We start from the raw sequence: 20,517 nt of genomic DNA, 5'->3' as shown, positions 1-20,517 counted from the left end.
TCTCTTGTCAACTTTTGGCCCATCCCCAGAGATCCCACCCACCAGCTTTTTAAGCCTTCTGTCTGCCCTTCCCACTTTAGTCTCTATGGCCGGGACTTGAACTAAATTACAGGAACAGGTTAAGATTAACGCTTTATTCCCAGGAGGATCGGAGAATGAGGAGAGATTTGATGGAGATGTACAAAATTATTGAAGTGGCACAGTTAGTATACCGGTGAGCACAACTTGTTTACAAAGCTTGTGTCCCAGTATCAAGTCTGCAACTGGCTCTGAGGAGTCTGTATATTCTCCCTGTACTTGATTTCTTCTGGGTGTTCCAGTTTCCTTCTACTTTTCAAAAATGTATGGGAATTTCTGATTAATTGGTGTATTTGGGAGGACAGGCTCATAGGCCAGAAGGACCTGTTGCCATGCTGTGCATCTTTATTTAAAAAAAAATTAGTTCTCCTATCTTCAACCTTACCAGAAATCCTTCCTTTCATTCTCTCATCCCCATAACAATTAACATTTGTTTATTTTTAATATTTTCTTGTTATGATAAAAAGATTTTTGTCTTGGAATGCCCAATTTCATGTGACTTGAAATTGCTAATAAGTTTTATTTCTATTTTAATATTGATATTTTAGGATTTTAATTAATATTTTAATATTCAATAAACTTCCTCTATTATTTCAGGGAGACAAGAGGATGAACTGTTGAAGCAGATCTCTGATACAAAAGAACTTAAACAGTCACAGGATAAAAATAGTAAGGTAAATGACTGCAAGATAAACCAATGATGTTTAAAATAACATTAATTTGTTGTCTGACATCTGGGTGAATGAGCAGACATTTTTTTCAATAAAATATTTGTAAAATCAAAGTTAGTGCAATGCTGTTACATTGCCAGTGATCAATGTTCAAATCTGGTACTGTAAGAAGTTTGTACATTGTCCGCATGTCGGCATGGGTTTCCTCCGGGTGCTCAGGTTTCCTCCCATCCTCAAAATATACGGGGGTTGTAGGTTAATTGAATGTAATTGGATGGCAAGGGCTTGTGGTTCCAGTTACTGTACTATGTTTTTTTTAAAAAAAAACTATCACTCTATACAGAATACTGTTGTTGTGTTTAATAGTGAAGATGTGTCAGAAGCTCTATCACTGCAATTGACATTTCCACCTCCTTAACATTGTGTAATTTTTACACAGCATCATCTGCTGTTAAAATCACTACATGCCAATTTTACCCGTTGTATTCCTAACAGCCTCTCCTCTTTACTTCAGGACATACAAAATTATGCTGTCCTGGCCTAATTTGCACATATTCATTCATTTCCTGTGTATTTGATTTTGATTTTAAAATGCTGATCCAAGTTTTCAAATTCCTCACTCTCTTAACTTACAGCCGCTTCAGGCCACAAAGTTCCAAAACCTCTATTCTGCACTTCCAGCTGTTTGTCTGTTCCTTCAACTGGCACAAGAACAAATCCTGGACGGACCTCTCTATCCTTTTAAGAAATTCCATAATCTTATATCCTTAAAATCTTCCTAAATTTTTCATGAGAAGCTTTTGTTATTCAGGACTCAGTTTTTGGTAATATTGGTCGTAGATGGGCTAAATTAAGAATTGTTGCTGAAGAATGAGGCTTTGATTATTTTTTTTTTAAATTTGCTATCTTAACCATTAGAATACAAAAAAACCCTTCAGTCCAAGATGTCTGTGCTGACCATGATGTCAAATTAAACTAATCTCGCTGCTTGCATATGATGAGTAAAATTAAATCTATATATGCACAAAATGTTATAAACAAAGAAACATATTTTTGCAGCTCTCATTTAATGCACTTCCATTTTCAATGGCATTTTAAGAGATATTGCGGACCTCAATTTTTGAAATCCGCAGCGCTCACCATTTGGTTTTTAGTGTTAAAAACTGTGCTTGCCATTTCTAGCATAACGTTTGGCAAAGTGCTGCAAGATTTTCCCATACTGCCACCTTTGTGATTGTACATGCTGCATAAAACTAAGTTGTTTGGCTTAAAGCAAATCCGGACAATAAAAAATTGTAAATGAGGGGAAAAATACCTGACTCACCCAGCATCAGATGGAACTGCTTGATTTAAGATTCCAAATATTTGGAAGAATTCAAAAGAATTAGATAATTAAGTTATCTTGTTTTCATGCAGCTATTGATCCACTATGTGAGAAGTGTAAAATTTTTGAAGCTTCACTGATCCATATGTTAGGGAGTGCCCAAATTTAGAGACTGGAAAGAAATTTTTAATCTTTATCAACGGTTTTTAAGATCAAAATAGAATCATGTCCGTTAATTGCTTTGATTGGTTTTTCACATGAGCCAGATATACCTCTGTAACTCCGAAGAAAACTTTAGCCTTTACAACCCTGATAGCCAGATAAGACATTTTATTGAAATGGAAAGATGACACTTCAACTACCCATACACAATGGTGACATGATGTAATGTCCTTTTTAAGCTTGGAGAAAATTAGATACAACATTAAAGATAGAAAGTTTCAATTTGTAAAGATGTGGAGCCCATTCATAGAATGCTATCATGATTGGAAGAATTAAGAATTTTGAATGTTCTGGAGATTCTCTATCCGATATTTGAAGGTTGCTAATTTCCCTTTTACAAAGGTTACCTTGGTTAGAAGGAGGTGGAACGATTAGATTTACTTTTTCTTAATTTTTATTTGGATTTGGCAAATGTGGGTTTAACATGGTTATTATAGATTAATTCAATAACTTGTTTCTCATGTGGATTAAGGAACTGTCAAATATAGTTCCATTTCTTTTTGTACTTGTATGTATACGAGATGACTTGTGTTTTCCTTAAAATTTTGTAAGTTTATATGTTAAACTCAATAAAAATATTTAAAAGAGGAAGAATTCAAAAGCTTTCAAATTTTCACTTTAATGGCTTGTTAATTTGTATTTTACTTAGACTTTTAACATATTTTGGAAAGAAGTTTTGAAGTCTTTTTAAACTAACACTGTGGGAAACTCTTGAAATTAGGAAAATTAGCCTGGTGTTCAAGCTCATTGAAATTCCTGTTGATTTTAACATTTGAATATGGTCTGTATTTTTTCAAATGCACATACAAAAATTGTTTCGTGATAGTTTAAAAAAAAACACAAAAAACCGGTACCTATCGGGATCAGTTGATGCTGGATAAGTGAATTTGGCAATTGCCTGAGATTGTGTGTTTCCTGAAATGGTAAATTGACCACTTGGGGTGCCAATTTTAAGATTTTGTATTTTTTACCTATTAATTTCCTGCAATTTTTTTGCCAATTGCTTGAATTCCAGATAATGGGGATTTTACTGTAATTTGACTGTCATTAAACAACAAAATCTAGCAACTAAATAAGCAGAAGTTTTCAGCTTGAGCCTATGAAAGATGAAGTTAGTTCCTGGTGTTAATGGAATTAGTCCTGAATAAATGATTATTTATTTTGGGTATTTCCCAGCAAACCATGTTGTTGTATTTTCAATTGCAATTAATTAAATTGTGCTATTTTTGTGTGGTTCAGGTGCAAGCAATTTAAAATCCTGTTCTCAGCATTGTCCAAGCTTTAATCCAGAGAATCAGTGTCAATGTGGAGTTGGTAGAGCTGAGAGGCTCCAATGGAATAATTTGAAGAGCAAATTTATTGGTGTACAGTGCACTATTAATCCTGCCCACCCTCCCAATATTAATGAAACAAATTTTGGTCATTCTCATTTCTCGTATTAAAGACTATTCTATCCAAAGTTTGTGTGGTGAAGCACGTTAACTGTCTGAGATTGTGTGGAAGTTGTATATCATTTATTTGCTAATTTTTTTTTTTTAACTTTTGATAGCTTCTGAGAGAACTGATGAATAAATATCAATGGTTATCTCATGCACAGGCATCTACAGGACTGGAGTTTACACAAATCAGGTTGGTGGCTTTAAGAAATATTTAAAATTGTCTTGGTTTATATTTATATTAGCAGCAATAGTTTATGTTGCTTAAATGTTATTCAAAGCCTTTGATGAGAATCCATTATCTGAGTTGTAATTTCTGGTCTGGAAATAATCTCAAGATAATTTTAAAACAAACCTAAGCAAAGACTGGGACCCACTGCAATTTAACTTTCACCACAACAGTTCCACAGCAGATGCAATATCACTGGCTCTCCACTCAGCCCTGGATCACCTGGATAACAGCAATTTCTGTATCAGGCTGCTTTTTATCGATTACAGCTCACCTTTCAACACCATCATCCCTTCAGTACAGGTCAACAAGCTTCAAAACCTGGGCTACTGTACCTTCCTCATCAAAAGACCACAATCAGTGTGGATTGGTTATATCTGTATCTCTTTACAATCATCAACTTCTAGGAAGCATGTTTAGCCCACTGTTCCTACTCTCTAGACACCTATGACTTTGGCAGGCACAATTCAAATGCCTTCTACAAATTTGCTGACAACAGCACAGTTGTTGGCAGAATCGCAGATGGTAATAAGGAAGTGGACAAGAGTGAGATTGATCAGTTCTCTCTCTCTCTCTCTCTCTCTCTCTCTCTGCCTGTTTAGAAGAGAGAGTACCTGATGGTGAAATACACACCCTTTTACCTACCCAGGGAATTCTCAGCCAGGCTGATTGCCACAGATTACGTTCCACCTTCAGCTTATGAGGGTGAAGCCATGAAGGAGCTTTCTGGCACCATCTGAAAAGCCCAGACGTCCCACCTTGATGGGACCTTCTGATGTTCCAGCCATCTACTGCATAATTGTAGCTGATGATTACATCGACCTCAGTTTCAACAGCATGTAACTTAGCCACCAGAGGAGAGAATACCCTGGAGCAAGACCCTGGTGTGTATATGGCTGCCCCTTGCCCCCATCTTCATTACTTGGATCATGTATCCGTCTTACCCCAGCATACAGACTGCTGGGAAAATAAACTAACCTAGTTCGCAGGGAGATCAGGACATGCATGGATGGTGTGGTTGGGGCTGGGGGGTGTGGGGGGATGTGGTGCACAGCAGCACTATATACTGCTTTGAGACCACAGATTGTTCTTTGGTTCACAGTTCAATCTCACTTCTTCTTCCAAGTTCTCAGGTTGCAGGCAATCACCATACTGTGCACAGAATTTAACTTGTATAAAGTTCACCAGGCTTGGTGCTTGAAAGTTAAATGTTTACCACTCAGGAAGGTTCTTGTAGGGTTTACAGAGAGAGATGTTTGTTGCTCCAGGATTTCCACAACTGAGGTACCACCACTAGTCACCTCGTTGATTAAACTTGCCCCATCAGGGTCTTCCAGATGGTAACCTCTTTGTTCAAGCTACCACAGAGTTCCATTCCTTCCTCTATTTCAAGAGAAACATCAGACAGATAGCACTTCCAGCCATCTACTACTCTGGAACTTGTTTTCATCAGTTTCAAACAGTTTTCCCTGGAGTGCACTTTTCATTTACTTGTCAGTGTCCCACACACTGACTGACTGAGCTGTTAACTCAACTCTCTCTCTCTTCCAACTCAAACTCCAAAGAGAGCATGTGACTCATGTCTTGCAAAACCCCCAGCTTCCTGAGCAAAACAACAGGAGTTCTTTCTTCTGTTCCCATCTGTTGTTAGATAAACAAAATCCAGGAGTGACCTTTCTATGAGCACTTTGCAGAAAGGTTACTGATAGACAACATGACTCCAGCAAGACAATGGTCAAGCATTTTATGACACCAGTTCAATTAACACCTACTTGTGAAAGGTGCTTATATTCTCCAGAGATCTTGTAATGTGAATTCTTCAGTCTTTCATATAAGATGTTTTAAAATGTGTGTATGTATGTGACCTACTCTAAATCTTATAAATTCTCCCCAAATATTAATATTGCTACACAGGCAATTCTTATACTGTGCACAGAATTTAACATTTACGAAGTTCACCAGGCTTTGGTGCAAGAAAGGTAAATGGTTACCGCTCAGAAAGGTTCTTGTCGGATTTGTTGTTCCAGGACATCCACAACTGATTCCTTTTTAAATCAGCCACTCCAAAGTCTTGCTGATGAAACTTGCCCCATCAGGGTTCTCCAGATGATAACCTCTTTCTTCAGGTCACCACAGAGTTCTTCTGTTTCCCTTATTCCAAGTAAAACATTAGACAGCCAGTTCTCTCCTCTTGCATGAACCACAAGGGCTTCAACCAGGCTTTCTTCCAAAAGCTTGCCAACTTGACCTGTTTCAGTCCCAGCAACTTCAAGCTTGCTGACACTGTCAAGTGATCTCTGCTTCTCTCTCACACACACACACACACACACACACACACACACACACACACACACACACACACACACACACACACACACACACACACACACACACACACAGAGAGAAAGCCTGTTTGACTCTCTCTGCAAAACCACATATCCCTCTTACAACAGCAAAACTCTCCTTTCAGACAGCAGCAGCTCCAGCCTGCTCCTTCAGCTGTTGCCTTGATAAACAATAATCCATTAGTGACATCTCTGGAGCACTCTTCAAAGTTTTTGCTAAAAGGTGTGAGAAGCCACAATGTCTCCAGTATTTCAAATAAGATCTGTTTTAAAATGTTTGCAAGTGACCTACTCTAACAAACCTTTCCCAATTTATCTCCCCAAAACATTTCTATATACTTTGTCACACTAATCACAGAGTACTTATTACATTAGGATTGCTTAAGGTGGAATGTGGGTTTGGGGGAGGGGCAGGAATTTGAAAACCACTGGTCTAGAAGTATGAACTTCTTGTTATTTGTATAAAAGAGTAGATAATAGAAATAAACTTTTTAACAATTCCTCTTCTAATAAGGAGTTCTATTTCCGTACAACTAGACAACAACATTGTTGGTCCTAATTTATCCCTCAAATATGCTCTTAGTTGGAAATTTTTTAAAAGGGTGATGAGTTATACCATATTTATTTCTCAGTTGCTCAAATGACATTAATTGACCCCTTTCATAACAATCTTCAATAGTTATAATCCCCTTACGAAACTAACTGTCCAGAAATTGATTGTCCTTTGAAAAAGGCATTTTAGGTGATATACATCCTCTTGCATAAATTTCATCATTTATTTTATTCCGTATATTAATCAAATGTTTCAATAATGGTGTATCTTTATCACCAACTATTAATTTTGGTTCCCACTTGTACAGTACACAATCCTTTATCCAGATGTCTAAAATCCAGAAAGCTCCAAAAACCAGCATTTTCTTCCTGGTGCTGGTTCAGCGGAGGAAGAGAAGATGGCAGCGTGACTAGGTTAGGCGGGGAGGGAGAGATGGCAGCACAACTCAGGTGGGCATATGGGTGGGGGGAGGAAAGAGATGGCAGGGGGAGAGAGACGGCAGCGTGACTCGGCTGGGCTTAAATCTGGGGCATCTGGCTTTTGTTCTGAAATCAAAAAAAATCTTAAATTCAGAACACACTATCCCCTAAGGGTTCTGGATAAAGGATTGTGTACCTGTATATAAATTCTACTGCTTCTCTCTCCCCTATTCTTTTTTAACCCATGCCGTTTTTTTTTTTTCTCTCTCCCCGCCTTTCAAAAAAATAAGCAAGAAATCTCATTTGAGCCACTTGATAATTTTTAAAATTAGGAAGCTGTAGGTCTAATATTTTCATGTTAATTTCTCTATAGAAACTGTTGACATTTAAACTTTCCAGAGGAATTTCCTTACATATTTTTCCAAATTAAAAAAAAAATTGAGGTATTAAAATAGGTAATGTTTGGAAAAGTTCTTGGGAATATATTCATCTTAATACGGTTAAACATTCCCACCAAAGTTGTAGGTAAATTCATCCATTTTAAAATTTGTATAAATTTTTCAAACTATTATCTGTATAAATACCTAAATATTTAATACCCTCTTTTGGTCATTTAAACTGAGTATACCTTTGACATTGAGGCTTCCTTAATGGCATAATTTTACTTTTATCTTAATTTATTTTATAACCTGAAACTTTCCCATATTCTTCCAATTGAACATATAATTGTTGTAAAGAGGTCTCAGGTTTAAATATATTAAAATATCATCTGCAAATAAACGTGTTCTTCTTGACCTACCACAAATCCCTTAATTTCCAAATCATTCCGAATTGCTTGAGTAACAGGTAAAATAAAAAAAGCTGGAGATAAAGGGCATCCTTGTCTACTTGATCTAGCCAATTGAAATGGTGTAGATATTTGTCCATTAGTCACTACTTAAGATTTAGGATTATTATAGAGTGCCCTCATCCAATTTACAACATTCAGTCCAAATCGTTCCAACACCTTAAATTTTAAAAAAATCCCATTCCAATCTATCAAACACCTTCTCTGCTTCTAAAGCCACTGCAACACTCAAATATTTGCATTAGATGAATAAGTAATCTAGTAACTCAGTAATCGAGCTACATTTTCCAAAGACTTTTTAAATAAACCAAACCTGTATGATCCATATTTATAAATTTAGACAGAAATTTATTCAATCTAATTGCCAAAATGTTCGCAACAGTTTTATATTCCGCATTTAATAATGAAAGTTTAATTTGTTAAGAAAAATTAAGATGTTTGCTCCTTAATAAAGTCCACAGATTTTTCATCTTGAAGTAGGGTTGTATTAAACTACCACTGCTAAGCTCCGGAAGTAACATCAGAAAGTGTGAAAGAGTTTCAAAAGCATACGATCAGAAACAGCAATTGTGCCATAGGAACAATCCGTTACTGAGGGAACTAATCGTTTATCATCAAAAAGATAATCCGGGAATATTGATGATGAACATGTGGGGGGAAAAAAACCACTATCATTAGGGTGTAGAAAATGCCAAATATCAACCAGTCAATAATCTAAAAAAAAATTGATAAAGGTAGCAGATTTATTAGGCAACATCGGATTTGAAGAAGATCTGTCAATTAATGGGCTATTGCAGCCGTTTAAGTCTCCGCCCATAACAACATGTCTTCATTCAAACTAGCAGGGAAGCAAACACCTGACTAAAAAAAATTCAGGGTCATCAAAATTCGGGATGTACATATTAATCAGAGCAACTTTCTGATTACACAGTACATCCATAATTATTAAAAATCTACCAGTAGGATCTGTGATCATATTAAAGAGTACAAAGGGAACATTTAGAGCCAATAAAAAAAGATATACCTCTCATTTTAGACTGAGATGAAGAGTGAAATTGCAAACCCTTCTAAAACAATGCTTGAGTTCTTTACAAATGCAAGTCTCCTGTACAAAAATAATATCGGCATAGAATATTTTAAACATTTTAAAAACTATATCTATTTTATATATATATATATATATATGTTTTTATATATATGTGTGTGTGTGTGTGTGTGTATATATATATATATGATATGTATCGGAGACAACGCTGGTCTAGGAGCCGTAGGTGATGCCGGTAGAGGACCCATGATTCGGAGCCGAACAGGAGTGTGGGTATGACAACGGCTCTGTATACGCTTATCTTTGTGAGGTTTTTCAGTTGGTTGTTTTTCCAGACTCTTTTGTGTAGTCTTCCAAAGGCGCTATTTGCCTTGGCGAGTCTGTTGTCTATCTCATTGTCGATTCTTGCATCTGATGAAATGGTGCAGCCGAGATAAGTAAACTGGTTGACCGTTTTGAGTTTTGTGTGCCCGATGGAGATGTGGGGGGGCTGGTAGTCATGGTGGGGAGCTGGCTGATGGAGGACCTCAGTTTTCTTCAGGCTGACTTCCTCAACATCCATTGGGGCGCTTTCATCCCTAACGTCGAAGTACTCGAGATGGCAGAGGTCGACAGCATCGAGTCCACGCTGCTGAAGATCCAGCTGCGCTAGATGGGTCACGTCTCCAGAATGGAGGACCATCGCCTTCCAAAGATCGTGTTATATGGCGAGCTCTCCACTGGCCACCGTGACAGAGGTGCACCAAAGAAAAGGTACAAGGACTGCCTAAAGAAATCACTTGGTGCCTGCCACATTGACCACCGCCAGTGGGCTGATAACGCTTCAAACCGTGCATCTTGGCGCCTCACAGTTTGGCGGGTAGCAACCTCCTTTGATGAAGACCGCAGAGCCCACCTCACTGACAAAAGGCAAAGGAAGAAAAACCCAACACCCAACCCCAACCAACCAATTTTCCCCTGCAGCCGCTGCAACCGTGTCTGCCTGTCCCACGTCGGACTTGTCAGCCACAAACGAGCCTGCAGCTGACGTGGACTTTTACCCCCTCCATAAATCTTCGTCCGCGAAGCCAAGCCAAAGAAGATAGTATGTATGCATGCATGTATGCATGCATGTATGCATGCATGTATGCATGTATGTATGTATGCATGCATGCATGTATGTATGTATGCATGCATGCATGTATGCATGTATGTATGTATGTATGCATGTATGTATGTATGCATGTATGCATGCATGCACACACATGCTTAACTGGTAATTACAGCCAATAATATTAAAAGAAACCAAATTACGTCTTTACATCCATGACTTAAAATTATTTTAATAACTATTAAAAAAAAAACATTTAATGCATATTTGTAGATGACATTCAAAAAGAGACAATGAATGTGGCTTAGACCAGAACATTGAAGCCACACAGAAAGCAAAATTTTCTCAAGGCTGCCCAGTGAAACTAAGTCTCTAAATAGCACGTATCTCACATTTTTCCATACCTTGATGAAAGGCTCAAGCCGAAAACATTAGTGATGTATTTTTACCTTTGCTATTTTAAGGACACTGTTTGACCTGCTGAGTTTCTCCAATATTTTTAAAACTACGAACCCATGGCCACTATCTTACTTCCTCACCCCCCCCCCCCCACCCCACACTCCTTTTTCATCCTGAATATACAGAATTGTTATTTTTAGTAATTTTGTACTTTGTCCTGCTGCTGCAAAACAACAAATTTCATTAAACGTGTTCATGATTCTAACAATATCATAAAAGCTATTATTGGCATGACTTCTGACCCTTGCAATCACTTAATGAGGCTTTTTCAATTTCCGATATGTGATCAGAACTGGACACAATATTTAAAGTTCAACCAGCACAAAATGAAATTTTATCATGAATTTATGATGTGATTGGAAAAAATCTGGAGGATTTTGATGCATGTTTCAGTTAGAGTGGTGTGTGGCAGAAACTGGCAATATGTATGTGAACTTCCTGCCCATGTCTCTAGCTGGTGAAAGTGCTCATGAAGGCTCAACAAACATTGGATCATACTGTGTGGATAATGCACCACATGGCTGGAAGGGGTGAACTTTTAATCTAGTGGATGAGTTGTTTAGTAAATGGATTTTTTAATTGTATAATGTTGAGTGTCATATGTATTCTCGTAGTTGTAGTATTAGCAAACTGCAAGTACTCTTGATATGTAAAGATGGCCACAGTGTTTTCAACCCAGGGGACGAGTTAACCTGCAGCAAAATTTCCGTTCTCTAATCAATGTTAGTTAGCAGTAACCCAAATGAATTAGCTAATAGTGGTGATAATCCAGACATTTAATGGTGGTGAATTTGGTTAATCCTCTTTAATGGTTTAACCTGCTTATCAGTGCCCATTTGTAGCTGATCATCTTTAGTTTGTATTAGCACGATGACCCTGTTCACTGCATGCTTGCACAGTACAACTGATTATCCGAAATGGACGGGACTGTGCCTATGTCAATAAACATTTTTTGGAGAACGGATCATTTTTTAAAAAAGAGCCCAGAAGCAACAGCAAATTACTTGCATCAATTTTTAAACAACAATGGAAGGCTTTTTAAGCATTAAAATAATGTTGAATTCACACCAAAAAATAAAATTCTGGCTGCAACACCACCAAGACCTCCTATCTGTCACCATCAATTACTAAGACTGACCAACTGCTGCCACCGATCCCTGGGAAGGTTACCTGGGCCAATGGAACACTCACTGGCAAGCCAACAGGCTCCTGACTCCCAACTCCAAATCCTCCCCTAAGCTGACCGCACACCAGGGAGTCCAGTGTGCGTGTGTGGGAGTAGGCCAAGGGGAGTGTTTGGTGTTGGGACCTCGGTTGTGCCAAGGAGGGAAAGGAGAGAGGAAATGCCACTGAGCCAGAGGTTCCGCTCCTGCCTGGGAGGCCACTCTCTTTAATGACGCTGGGACAAGGGATTCATTTGACTGCTTGTGGCTGGGAGAGTGGCACGCAGTTTGAGGGAGAGTTGGGAGAGAAAAGTCAATAGGGGAAGGTAAAGAAGAAATGGAAAACGAGAGGGGAAGGAAACTAAGACCATCATCATTCTAATTTCATTTCAGGTGAATTTTCTTTTCAATCTGGAAGGTCAGTTCTGCTCCAAAAATCAATTTGGATAAATGAGGATTTCAGAGAATCAGATAAATCTGAGTTGTACTGTATGCATTACTACATTACGAGACTGTAAATGGAGTTCAATGTTCCCATTATCATTAAACGCCTGTGTTTCTGATCTTGTGCATACATTGAAGCATTTGAAGACTATTAAGTTTGTGATGTTACCCCCAAATATTTGTAACTATGTCCCATAATAATTAAAGGGGCGGCACGATTGACGTAGTGGTTAGCACAATGCCTTTACAGTGCCAGTGATCAGGACCAGGGTTCGAATCTCACGCTGTCTCCAAGGAGTTCATACATTCTCCATGTCTGCATGGGTTTACCCCAGGTGCTCTGCTTTCCTCCCACTGTTCGAAATATAATGGGGTTGTAGGTTAATTTGGTGGCAAGGGCTCGTGGGCCAAAATGGCATGTTACCGTGCTGTATGTTTAAATTTTAAAAAATTCAAAACAATCACAATCTTCTTGCTTTGTGCCAGGTCCAATCCAAGCACCGGAGAGCTTCCACTTTGGGCATCTAAAAGGTAATCTTGATGAAGTGAAGCTATAGGAGATCCTGGAGAGGTTTCTTGAACATTATAAAATGACAATATTTTTATTGCAGTCACTCCTACCTTTTCATCATTTCGTATACATGTAACTGGAAATAAGAAAGAACTTAAAATCTGCAATAGATTGTTATAGTTCCTCCACATTTATAGCTGAATAGTATTCCATTGTACCTATTACATATTTTTAATATAAATTAACTGATAATGCTTTGAAATGAAATTTGTTCTAGATCTACAGTTGCTGGTTTGCAGGAACAACTGAGAAACATCCAGCTATCAATCAACCAGACCAGTACACCATTAAAACTAGGTGTGTCTAAGCTTTAATATGTTGCAATAGACTACTAACAATTTTTCATACCTCACTTTCATATTGACAAATTTCAAAATTGTTCTCTTTCAATTGGCAACAGTGCTACCCCTAGTACTGATAGATATACTATCCATTTCCTTTCACTTCACAGCTATCTTTAACCATTTTGCTCTTTGTGAAGCCAATTAGTCATTATTTTGATACGTGTTTCCTGATATTGCCTTTAAAAATACTCACAACTTTATTAAGAATATCAATTGCATTACTGTCAATTTTCATGAAAAAAATTAGTGGACAATGAAGTTGGTCCAAGTAAAATTCCGACTAATTATTGTACTTGTATTTAGATGATCTATTCTCTTCCATTTTTTTTCTTCTCACCAACATTAAAATGATTGGCTATTCCTCCTTCTTGAGTCATAACCACCGAAGTGAAATAATTTGCTTTTTTGCATCTCCCAATTGTTCTTTTAATCTGAACTATTTTCAATGTCAGGAATAGATTTCTATTTAATTTTATAATTCTTTCCTTTAGTTTTTATCATGCATTTAATTTCTCTTTACTTATTCTTAATTTATTCCATTATCTTTTGTAAATTTAAGTTGCAGCTACAGGCCTTTCCAGTACATGACCCCACGCCCCTCAAATACACCAACCAACCTCCAAACCCCATACATTTTTTAAGCATGAGGAAACTGGAGCACCCACAGGAAACCTGCAGACATAGGGAAAACTTAACCTGCTGACAGTGTCAGATTTTAACCAAGGCACTGGTGCTGTAATATGCTTAACTGTGCTGCTTTTGTGGAATGGATGGACTGGATTATTGCTTCATGAACTCTCCATCTCCTACTTTTATCCAACAGCTTTCCAAGAACCCTGCATTCCTCCTAGTCTGCTCTCTTGTGGGAGAGTTGCACATCTCACGCTTGTTATCTTAAAGGCTGAAGTGACCAGAGTAAGATATTTAAAAGCCTTTTCTTTGAGCAAAATTTGCTTCAGTGATGAATAACTGTTCCTTTATGTTGGCAGTGATAAATGCATAAGATTATTTTGACAGTATATCCAAATTCTACAATGGATGATTTACACTTGACATACTCTAATATTATTATGTAGGGTTAATGTCATTCTGCAGTGAAAATATTACATCAAAAATGATCTCCTTTCCACTACAAAGTTTTTTTGAAATAATGTCAGCTTTCACTAATGCTGTAGCTAAGTGCACTAAATTGTATTCCAAGGATTCTTCTACCTGACAGGGTGATGCATCTCCTCTTGAAGATAATTATTCATTTACCATTTCCCTTTTGAAGAACTTCAGTTTAATATAAGGATGGGATCCAATCATTCATTATTATCCAGGGATGCCAGCTGCAAGTTCAATGTGGCTATTTGGCCACAGGCTTGGCTGCGATACTCATAGTTCACAAGGTTCCCAAATACAGTACATTACTGAATAGCCAAAATGCTTGGGACTTGACCTATAATTGGTTATACAGATTTTTCGTATAATTGACCATTTTGGCTATTCAGAAATGTACAATCCCAGGGATTGTCCTCCAGCAGAATTTCAGTGACCTAATTGAAAGGGTATTTGACAGAGGGCACGAACGGCTCTGGCGAGCGGCATTCAATTCAAATTCAGAGATTGTGATAAACTGCATTGTGGCAAAGTTGCAGTAATTCATGGTAAAATAAATAATCAGTGCTATCTTTTCCTTCGATGTGTAATCTGTGGACAAATGTCTCCTTTGTAAAACTGATTCCATGTCGCCCCACTTGAGCATGGTGGGTTAAAAAAAATTCAACTTTTTTCAACTTGTGACGTCATGTCTCAGCCAAAAGAAATTTTGAATATTCAAAGAACTTTGATAGAACTGTTTTCAGATAATCACAATGCAGAAAAAGCGAGCCAGTGAAAGAATAATGACCCAACAATCCTCCTAAACAAGGCAATTGCAGCATCACTCACTTTTAATAAAAATTTCAACTAAAACACCTGCCAAATGGCATCAAATGATACCAAAGGTTTCATACACAAAAACTATTTTCTATTACAAAGTAAAAAAATCTAGTTAAATGTTCAAAGTCAAAATAAAATAAAGAATTTAGCTATTTTTCCCTTAAACATTTCAGTTCTGCAAATTCTTAAACACCTGAAGAGGGCGCACAAAATCAGTGAACCGGTGCGGACTCGAAAGGCCAACATGGCCTGTTTCCACTCCGTAAATGGTTATATGGTTATAACATTTGGGTAGTCAAGCTCACACCAAGACACAAGAGCAACTTGTCCGTGAACTACTCTTTGCAGACGATGCCGCTTTAGTTGCCCATTCAGAGCCAGCTCTTCAGCGCTTGATGTCCTGTTTTGTGGAAACTCCCAAAATGTTTGGCCTGGAAGTCAGCCTGAAGAAAACTGAAGTTGTCCATCAGCCAACTCCCCACCATGACTACCAGCCCCTCCACATCTCCATCGAGCACACAAAACTCAAAACGGTCAACCAGTTTACCTATCTCAGCTGCACCATTTCATCGGATGCAAGGATCGACAACGAGATAGACAACAGACTCGCCAAGGCAAATAGTGCCTTTGGAAGACTACACAAAAGAGTCTAGAAAAACAACCAACTGAAAAACCTCAAAGATTAGCGTATACAGAGCCGTTGTCATACCCACACTCCTGTTCGGCTCCGAATCATGGGTCCTCTACCGGCATCACCTACGGCTCCTAGAACGCTTCCACCAGCGTCGTCTCCGCTCCATCCTCAACATTCATTGGAGCGACTTCATCTCCAACATTGAAGTACTCAAGATGGCAGAGGCCGACAGCATCGAATCCACGCTGCTGAAGATCAAACTGCACTGGGTAGGTCACATCTCCAGAATGGAGGACCATCGCCTTCCCAAGATCGTGTTATATGGCGAGCTCTCCACTGGCCACCGAGACAGAGGTGCACCAAAGAAGAGGTACAAGGACTGCCTAAAGAAATCTCTTGGTGCCTGCCACATTGACCACCGCTAGTGGGCTGATATCACCTCAAACCGTGCATCTTGGCACCTCACAGTTCGGCGGGCAGCAACCTCCTTTGAAGAAGACCGCAGAGCCCACCTCACTGACAAAAGACAAAGGAGGAAAAACCCAACACCCAACCCCAACCAACCAATTTTCCCTTGCAACCGTGTCTGCCTGTCCCGCATCGAACTTGTCACAAACAAGGCTGCAGCTGACGTGGACATTACCCCTCCATAAATCTTCGTCCGCGAAGCTAAGCCAAAAGAAAACTCATTTCCAGGAATTAACAACTGATCGCTTTGAAAGCCTGGATACTGAATGGAATAACAGCCTGAAATGTATTTTCTCCTCCCACCCCTCACCAAACGTTCTGCTGCATTACTTTAGCTCCTTTACACATCAAAGGGTCTTAAATATTTAGAAGTTGATATTAATTTTGCCATGGCATGTCATTTCAGATGCAAGAAAGCAGTACCGAATGAAAAATGAACCAAAGATTGAGCCACTAAATGAAGATTCTGACTCTAACCTGAGTTGCACCTTCAGTCTGGCAGACATCAGCTCAGATGACGATTTTTCTGTGCTACAAAACATTGATTTCAAAGCACCAAGCAGAAAAGGTAAAATCCCATAAGCAGATCATTGTAAATGTTGTAGAGAATTTGGGCTCAAACTTAGTATTTATTTTTTTCTTTATGGATCTGTTATTACTTATTAGCCAAGAGGAATAAGCTCAGGCACTTTAAAGTAGAGTAGTGACCTGACAGGCATTTTCAGCTTATGAAAGGATTTGATTGCATAAGAGTTTTTATTTGCAGTTGGAAGCAGAACTAGATCCTAATAAGAGACATAATGATTTTAAGTGACTTATCTTGATATTGGTTAGAATGGTAAACTTGATTACAGTAAATAAAAAGTGGATCCTTGAGATTTAAAAAAAAAAGTTGGATAAAGACATGAGAGTAGAAAGTAATAAATTTGTGGTTGTGAAGGAGTCAGAGGTTGGTGTAGACATAAATCTGGAGTAAGTAGCCAATTATGTGTGACACCTGATCTGCCACCTTGTTGAACAGTTTAAGGGCTATTGTTTTTAATTTCTTTAGAAGAGCCAGAAAGCAGCTAATAGTGGGTTTGAAACGTTTCATAATTAAGAGGCAATGAGTCTCAATACCTTACTGTGCAATTAGATCCTGGATTTCCTCACTTCCGGACCCCAGTCAGTGCGGATTGGCAAGAACATCTCTATCAGCACTGAAGCACCACTGGAATGTGTACTTAACCCCCACCCCCGCTCTACCCTACGGCCATGTGGCTTAGTACGACATGACACCATTTATAAATGTGCTGACTATACCACTGTAATGGGCTGTACAAAAGGGGCGAAATTGAAACCATGGCTGAATGGTGCGCAAACAACCTCTCACTCAAGGTCACCAAAAACAGTGTATTTGCAGTTTGTTTATATTTCTTTATCAAGTACAATTTACCGTTACCAGCAATTGGAAAAGAAACTCAGGGTTGTGTGTGGTGTCATGCATGTCCTCTGACAATAAATTTGAACAAACTAAAACAGAATTAGAAAATCTGAGATCTACGATGGCTCATCTTTATATGTTAAAAACACTAACTCGAAAAAGGATCAAGTTTTCATCTCAATGTATAAAAGTTCATGTTTATAGATTTCAGTGTTACAGCCCATGAACCCATACTGCCCAATTATATCCATGTGACCAATTAATCTACCAACCCTCGTGTGTTTGGAAAGTGGGACCCCCAGAAGAAAACCCACAGACTCAGGGAGAACGTACATACTCCATACAGACAGCACCGGCTCAATCTTAACTGTGCTGTCCTAAATATTCCAAGAATAGAAAGCTGCAGATGCTGAAACTTTGAAATAAAACAAATATAATAAACAGATCAAGTTGAAAAGGGCTGCAAGAATGGAGGACAAAAAGGCAAACAGAACAAGTAGTGCTATCTGATCAAGTGGAAAACATGGTTTGGCAATTAGCTCACCAGGTAAATGTTTGTTGTGCCCCTTTCCAACTTGCTGGAACCCTGGTTCCCATACTCCTTTCTAAACTTACCTGTAAAACACTGTAATGTTAAAAATAAATTCATTGAGAGAATGGAAATAAAATCTAATTACAAGGAAATCAGCTCATCTGGCACTACAAGGTAATGTATAACAGAAGAAATGTCCATCCCAAAGCATTGTAAAAACAATTACAAAACAAGTGTGGAAGCTCCACCGAAATGGAAGTTTCAAATAGTCTTTTAAATAGATGATCGTGATTTGTATTTGCCAAAACACGTTCTGGGATATTTGAAGGCTGTGCAATTGAAGGGATAGTACAGACTATGAAGTGGAAGTGAAGATGGAATACATACAGATATTGAGACGGAAACCCAGAATAAAGAACAAGGACACAGTGGGGACCAGAAATTTGAAATAAGGACAGAAAATATTCAGCTCAATAGGCAGTGAATTTTGAAAGAAATTGAATTAATATTTCATGGTAAAAGACCTTTTGCTGTGTGTTTGAATTGGGTGCCTTTTTTGTGGGGGGGTATTGGCAAAAGTAGTTGACGAAGGCAACTCGAGGAGAACGTATCGATGCTACACATGAATTTTAGAGCACCAGATGGGCCAATCAACTAACTGGTTCCACATTAATTTTGTCATGGTTACCGTAAATACAGACACAATAATAAGGAAATAGATAGTGATGAATTCATTGAAATAGCAACCGTCAGGGGTTTTCATCCCCCACCTGGTTGAATACGCTGCTCATATTGTTCTGTTGAATTTAACATCTGTTTGTATGATGTTTCAAGTGATGCAATTCACTTATCAACTCAGCTGAAGGTTTTTAAGTGGATGAGATTCATTTGGGGTCTTTTCTCTGCCAGAAGATACAGGAATAGAGTATGAAACTGATTAAAACACCTTGTTTCTCAGCTTTTCCAAACATAGCTGAAGTTAGAAAGTAATTGCTGCAGTGGGATTTTGCAGTTTCCCCCCCCCCCACCCCCCCAACTCTGATGACACCAGAAACTAGACATCTTCAGCTAATGATTGCATTATTAAACTAACATTTTTATTTCCATGTAGATCAGAGATGCAGTTCCATTTTGGGCACAAGGGCACGTGAGAGAGAACAGAAAACAAATGCATCAGATGAAGATGTCAGTGTGGACTTGGAAGGATCATCTGACAGCCCACCAGAATTAAATCTTAGTGATCTCTCTTGACACTAGAGACTCTCAGAAATGGAAACCTGCAAAGGCACCTTTTACATTTTCAAAGTTTATCCTCCTTATTACAGGAGTCCCAATCAAAATTATCTAGTTCAAATGCAGAATTATTATTCTTAATGCTGTGACAATCATGTCCATAGTTTAGACAGAACAACTTTGTTAGTTTATACTGCAGAAGGGTTCATTAAGATTAGCATCTCTCGTCCATTACTGATCATTTAAAATGTCAGATGGTTCATGGAAACTGCTTCCTGATTATTGTTAAAATCAGTATTTGGGAGAGTTAAGAAATGAGTAGAGGAAGACTGTGGTGTTGTACTCCAACAATTCCCTCTCTATTAATCTCTCAATCTTACCTGTGCTTTAGAGTAAAAGGGCACAAAATAAATTGGAAGATCCCCCTTGCTCATGTTTTATCCACCATTTTATAAAGATTCAAAATTAAATTGTGTATCAAGCCAATTGATTGTAAAATTGCTTTGGGGTTAACCCCAATTTTCTCCCAAAAATTGCATTCTACATTGGGAAGAGTCTCCAGGTGCATTTATCCACTGTTTTATTCATTGATATGAACTACTGGTATATGATATTTATGGGTCTGAACAAATGGTTCTGTCTAAGGCTAATGGGTAATAGCAACTGCTAAGAATATGAGAGAAACCAGGAGGAGCTGTTTAAAAAGAAATAAGAGTCAAAAACCAAAAATTTTGTATTATTTACAAATGGAATTATTTAGATACATTTAAGAATTTGATTCTTGCTTACCCAACAGAAGCAAACTTCAAAACACGTCGGCCAACAGACTCAAAAGAGGTAACTGGTTTTGCAGCCAAAAGTAAATATTGTTAAATTAAATAAACATGTTACATAGTTAAAAGGTTCAGATAGAAATAGACAAACCATAGGCAAGGATAGACCTTGTGTACAGGTCAATTTTCTCCTCCTTAAGCTTCACACCATCATTTTGATTGCACAAATCTGAACATTGACATTTATCTCACTTTGCCGAAGAACCATAATCCATCCACTCTGGATGTCTG

General features: G+C 38.1%; 1 protein-coding gene across 1 annotated transcript in view; it reads left to right on the top strand.

Moving 5' to 3' along the window:
• The window catches only part of LOC138763884 (coiled-coil domain-containing protein 159-like), a 50,622-nt gene extending 30,901 nt beyond the window's left edge, over positions 1-19,721 (top strand). Inside the window, exons 9-14 of the mRNA XM_069938809.1 lie at positions 676-752; positions 3,845-3,924; positions 12,812-12,856; positions 13,114-13,193; positions 16,672-16,833; positions 19,332-19,721. Of these exons, the coding sequence (XP_069794910.1) occupies positions 676-752; positions 3,845-3,924; positions 12,812-12,856; positions 13,114-13,193; positions 16,672-16,833; positions 19,332-19,471 (584 nt within the window). The 3' untranslated portion in view covers positions 19,472-19,721. The remainder of the gene's footprint in view (positions 1-675; positions 753-3,844; positions 3,925-12,811; positions 12,857-13,113; positions 13,194-16,671; positions 16,834-19,331) is intronic.
• Positions 19,722-20,517: the final 796 nt, after the last annotated feature.

The sequence above is a fragment of the Narcine bancroftii genome, chromosome 5 (genome assembly GCF_036971445.1).
Source record: "Narcine bancroftii isolate sNarBan1 chromosome 5, sNarBan1.hap1, whole genome shotgun sequence".
Classification (NCBI taxonomy): domain Eukaryota; kingdom Metazoa; phylum Chordata; class Chondrichthyes; order Torpediniformes; family Narcinidae; genus Narcine; species Narcine bancroftii.
This window is presented reverse-complemented; position numbering and strand designations above follow the sequence as displayed.